This window comes from Micropterus dolomieu, linkage group LG10 (assembly GCF_021292245.1).
Source record: "Micropterus dolomieu isolate WLL.071019.BEF.003 ecotype Adirondacks linkage group LG10, ASM2129224v1, whole genome shotgun sequence".
Classification (NCBI taxonomy): domain Eukaryota; kingdom Metazoa; phylum Chordata; class Actinopteri; order Centrarchiformes; family Centrarchidae; genus Micropterus; species Micropterus dolomieu.
The window spans coordinates 23950012-23955993 of NC_060159.1; the positions used below are offsets into that span (position 1 = coordinate 23950012).

Consider the following 5982-nt stretch of genomic DNA (forward strand, 5'->3'; position numbering starts at 1 on the left):
TATATATATATATATATATATATATCCCTGGGAGATGTGCAGAAATTAATTGCCGGTGGCAAAATGTCACTGCCTACTTCATCCCTCTGGCTGCCTCCATCTAACTGTCCGGTGTGGTGTTCAGGGAGAAAAAATAACTCAGGTGCTCACATAACCCCAAAGCTGCATGTACCAGTATTCAGGCTGGCATAAGCAGTATTTATGAGGTAAGTATATATTATAACTCATAGTGAATGATAAAAGTTCAAATTAGGTTAGAGCTACTTACATACTTTCCACCTATGGACATATTTGAAGAAAATGTAATGTTAGCAAACAGTGAGCAACTCACATATCCAGCAGACACAGAGCAACATTAGTATTCATTAGGAGTAGTGTTTCTGGCCATCTGACAAACATTTTTCATTCCCCTTTTTACCTCTGTTTTTTAGCCTCCATCTACGCCTGAGAAAAATATCTGGCTCTTTAGTTGCTAAATACTCCACTGTGTTCATCAGCTAGTCTGCCGTTTGGTGCTGAGCAGGTGGTAGATAGTTGGTTATCACAGCTTTTTCACTGAAAACAGCTGTCAGCTGAACAAAAAACAGAAAAGTTGTGCTGGATAAAATCAAGGTAATGAACTGAATTGGAACGGCAGAGTCAAGTGATAATGACAATAATGTATGTGGGTTCATCACTATGAGCAACACCGTTCACATTACATGTAGTCACTTAATGGATAGTTTACATAGAAAAATAATTAGTGCAGCTTTACCAACTAATATTTACATACCAACTCCACATACTATGTGAAATAGGCAAATAAGAATCAGAAAAAAATATTTATCTTATGGTGCATGGTGACCAGCAGATATATCAGCTGATGTGTCAATGACCTGTTAATTTGGCTATTTTACCAATAACTAATAACAGAGCAGTTTAAATTTTAAAGCACAACATACTTTTCTGGAAATATGATTATGTTTTTATGTGTTCAGCCATTATGAAAGGGAGGTGATAGGTCCACTGTCTAACCCCTCCCTTAACGTTTCTTCTCCTTCTTCCCTTTTTCTTCCATATTTAGCTCCCTCCATACCTCGTCCCTCCTCTCTCACCTCATAGTCCTGCATGGAGGCGTAGTACTGAGCTATCTTCACGTAGTATTTCACTGCTGATGAATCCTCCTGTAACTCCAGGATGTGGACGGCTTTCTTCCACTGACGAGCTGCGATGGCCGCCTCGATGGCTTTAAGTGAGCAGCTAAGAGAGCACCGGAGAAAGACAACAGACCGATTTTAATGTGAGTGTTGCGTGTATCCATACAAAGGCAATGAAATAAGCATCAACTCAGAACTATAGATTATGTGTGTAGTCACTAATGGTGTTGCTCCACTAACACTTGGTTGACAGAAGCACAAAATGGAGAGACAGCCAAATTCAAAGTAAATTAACTTTGGTAAGGATTTAGGAAGTGAAACCAAATAATTTAGTTAAGAATGAGGAACAGATTGAAACTTTACTGGCAGTAGAAATTATCAGCAGAAGCAGTATTTTTAAAACCTTTTAGTTTCCCACAGGCAAAATTCAGTTTCAGATGTTTTTTTCAACCTGGAATGAATAGAAATCTGGGCACTCAGTACCTGTCTTTATTTGGTATTTTTGGGAAATTAATATAATCATGTTCAAAGAGCTCTTCTCTTCTCTCTATTATGGTCCTGGTGATGATTTAAAGATCTATTGGCCGTCTCTGTTGGAATGTTTTTTTTTTGTTTGTTTTATCGTTCCTCCTCTCCATCTGCCCAAATCTTTATCTCTTCACTATTCTTCACTACATACCCTGCTTCAATGAAGTGGTTGATGGCAGCGTCCATCTGTTTCTGCTGGACGAGGTAGTCTCCCCAGGCCTCCTCCAGTTTAACCACCTCGGCAGGGAAGGCAAGGCGAGCCAGCTCCACCGCTACAAGAAGCATGAAGGAGAAACTTTGTTTAACCTGCTGTTTACCTGCGCACAACTCAACAACATACATCCATCCACCTGTTGTCCAACATCTAGTCACATGATGAAGATTACTTGTACCTTTTGTACTCCATGCTAGCTGTACTGTGAAGCTGTGCTTTGAACAGACTATTGTCATTGCCCACAATGACAATATTCAACATGCTCATGATTAGCAAATACAATGTTTACATTTCTCACCATCTTAGTTTAGTGGCTGATGGAATGTAATTGGTTTTGCAGGTATTTGGTTGTAAATCAAAGTATTATACAGGTCTGAATTTTAGCATAATGGTGGAACTGACAGAGCACCCCCAAAGTGATTACAATTTATCCTGAGGGGGTGGGCAAATTTGTGCTAATCCACCCAACAGTTATTGAGATATTTCAGTCCGGACCAAAGTGGCGGCCAAGCTGCTAGTATAATCAATAATAACCTAACAGACACATATAAGTGATTATTTATAAACAGGTTAAGCATCTACATGTCACTGATTTACCTTTCCTGAAGGCACCTCCTTTGCAATAGCACTCCAAAGCTCTCTGATTGTTTCTGATCTTCTCATACAGATCTCCTGCCTGGTGAGAGGACATCAAGAATATCAATTTGTTAAGATACTTTTACATATTAGGAAAATCCAAAGTTGCTGAGTCAGGGCTCTTCAGGGTTGTTAGGAAAGTAATGGGTCTGTATATGGGGCTGGTTTTCAAGGCTTTGTTCCTGCCCCCTTAGTTCCAATGAAGAGAAATCTTAATGCTTTAGTGTACAATTCCATGTTTGACCACAATGGACTTTGACTTAATGTCCCCATGCTCAAACCCAGGCCTACAAAACAATGGTTTTTTTTAGTTTGGCACGGGAAACCGACTGTGAGCCAGACCAACACCGGTGTTGGACCTCATTAAAGCCTTCCAAGAAGAGTGGAGGAGTGGAGTTTTTTTAGGCAGATTATGCCAATGGCTTTGGATACAGATGTCACATATGGGTGTATGGATGACCGAATGGATTTTCCAAAGCAGAGTAATCTGCATAAACATTAAGTGTCCAATATAAGACATTATACCTCATCAGTGATTCATCTCCATGCTCATGTCAAGCTCTATCATCCTCTATCTTACTATTTCTTTTAGCGGGGATGCTTGTCCAAAAAAAACCTCAGCTTTATTAAAATGAGTTTCAGTGGAGGGTTTTCCGAATGAAATTAAATGACGGCTAGCACATGTCAACCTTCAAACACCTAAAATGATAAAACCCTAAACCATCAGGATACAGCAACAAAGGTTTTTGTTTTCTCTTTCCAAGCATCGTTCCCACCTGTTACATAAACACAGATGGCTAGAGGAGAAGAATTGAGTTCTCAGACGAACGGCTACAGAAAGAGACAGAGAAATAGACAGATGGATGGAGACAGAATGTAAAATATGCATTAACAAAGAAAAACGTTGTTCCTCTGTTGATACCTCTACTCTCCTAGCATCTGTTATGAGAAGAGAGGAAGATGAGGCAGAGAGGCAAGGGCTGAAATGAAGATAGGAGTGAAAGAAAAGAAAGAACAGGGAATGCGAGAGGATCTCCATCCATCCATCCATCCATCCATCCATCTATTCATCCATTATCTATAACTGCTTTTCTGTGCAGGGTCACACTGACATCTGGCAAGAAGTGGGGTACACCCTGGATATGATTTACCAGCATAGGTTAGCAGTTTAAACAGCCGTGATCAATTCTACAGTAAACAAGGACCCAATGAATGTCCCATGGAGGCAGAAATAATTAGATAGAGTCCACTCACCCTCTCATAAAACTCTCCCTTGGTGAGACTGGCGGCGATGCGACTGACAGTGTCACTGTTGTTGGTGATCTCCGGCCGGCTGATGGCCAGTCGGGCGGCTTTAGCCGGTAGTCCGGCCTTCAGGTAGAGGTTGATGGCACCCTGGAAGTCTCCCTCGTTCTCCTTCACCTCACCGGCCTTCTCGTCCTGACCCGTCTCTGTTAACCACTGGTAGTAGTTTCCACGCAGGGTGTCCAGCTCTGGGTGGGCCTAAGGTAATTTTGGGTTGAGAATGGGGTTGTTTCTATGTTAGAAATTGGTTCAAATCTAGTGCTGAAACCGACAGTCCACTGAGAGGAAATCAATATTTTAATAATAATCATTTTAAAATGTATGAATGTTTAAGGCATTTATCAAGCAAAAATATTGACTTTTCACTGTTTTATATATTATTATGCATTGAAAATCGTTGGATTTTAGACTGTTAATTGGAAATTTAGCTTGGGCTCTGAGAAGATATAATAGGCTATTTTCTGATAAAATCTGCATATTAATAAATTAGTTGGAGACACATTTAAATCAGTCACAGTTAAAGGTTCCCTGTGGAGTTTTAGACTTCTCACAGCGCTATGGAGCTTCTACAGGTGGATCATCGCTTTGTTTATCTTGTGCACGTGCGCAGTGTGCCAATGGTGTCACACTATTCCGCTGATCAACAGACGGCAGTAACACGTGAAGAAGGAGCCAGCAAAGACATACAAGAAGAGTTTTGGGGAGTAAAACTAAATGTAAACATAACTTTTTTTTGTTTATAATGAAACTCCACAGGGAAACTACAACTACAGTTGTACAGTATAGGATGGACCAATCCACATACTTCAGCATTTACTGCCTACACAAGCTTGTATTGCCCACCCCTGCACGGGCTTTTATAGAAGAAATACATTTACCACATCACAAAAAACTAAAAAACAATGTAATAAAATTAACATAAAACACGGAAGATCATTCATGACAACATGACTGATCCCTCTTTAAAAGAAGGTTATAGCGGCATTAATTCATGATCCATTTTGAGTTCTGTGGCTCAGACTTTCCACATTCTCATTCCTCAAACAGGAAAATCTGTCCACCTTACAGTTCCCACATTCCAGTTAGTAATTTGCCTGACTAATATTGCAGCATGTGCTCTATATTTAATCAGTTGGGGACCTATCGGGTTAAAATTGCAAAATAAAAATGTCTCCACTGTCTTGTGGAGGTAATATTCAAGAAGACACATCGAACTATGAGAAGACACAGAACACTGCCTAAAGGACTGAGCCACAAAGAAAGGTTAAAGTATGCAACAACAGACGGAAAGAACAAAATCTTCCTCAGGTAAAATGCACAGTAGACATTTTGCCTGTTCAGTATTACCTTGGCTTCAGCCACAGCAATGCAGTCGTCCCACATGTGGAGCTCCTGGTACATCTCAATAGCTTCATCGATAGCATTCTGCAGAAACACAGAAAACAAGTTTATAGACACAAATATATAATTTTTGCAATTATACATATGGGTTCTGCAAGTAATAAAGCTTGTACAAATGTGATATTGATTCAGTGTGTTTAGAGTTCCTGATCTGGTGAGTGTGTGCTCCCATTTCATAGCTAAAAAACTAAACAAAAAAATATCTGACCAACTACAATGAATTTGTCAGGGTAATTATTTTGGGATCTTGTTTGTTAGCAACACAGATACGCAGATAGACAGAAGATCATTAATTTACAATATATAATTATGGATAATGACTTCTAAATTCATTTCAAATAAAACATACAAACCTTCCCCCCAAAATGTTCATTGCTTTTATCTTCATCAATGTTTTTTCCCCCCCCACAGCTTTTGCAAGTATGTACACAAGGTTTGGTTGTATGAGACAAAAAGGGTTGTGTCATCAACCTGCTCCATGTAATGCATCTCAGCCAGTTTAAAGTTCTTATCCAGCATGGCCACATGGGCTTGGACTTGGAAAAACGCTGTTCCATCACCTCCCTGGTCAAAAGAGACACACACACAGTGAAACACACACAAACACACACACTCCAGTGATCACTCAGTTTGTACTGTGCTGACAAAACGTCATTAGTTAAGATATTACAAGAATTGCAACGGTGCATTTTATGTCAAATGTTTCATGATCAGAGTTGGGTATTCATTCTAATTTCCTTCTGTAAATTGTAAAGCAATATA

The 5982-nt window shown here is 39.6% G+C and overlaps 1 protein-coding gene across 2 annotated transcripts in view; it reads right to left on the reverse strand.

Annotated features, from left to right (window-relative positions):
• ift172 (intraflagellar transport 172) overlaps positions 1–5982 on the reverse strand; it is a 49848-nt gene that overhangs the window by 24578 nt on the left and 19288 nt on the right. For both annotated transcript variants that reach the window (XM_046060816.1, XM_046060815.1), the window contains exons 21-25: positions 5167–5244; positions 3769–4017; positions 2476–2554; positions 1816–1936; positions 1095–1239 (exon numbers count right to left, since the gene is read on the reverse strand). In XM_046060816.1, coding sequence (XP_045916772.1) covers positions 1095–1239; positions 1816–1936; positions 2476–2554; positions 3769–4017; positions 5167–5244 — 672 coding nt within the window. The remainder of the gene's footprint in view (positions 1–1094; positions 1240–1815; positions 1937–2475; positions 2555–3768; positions 4018–5166; positions 5245–5982) is intronic.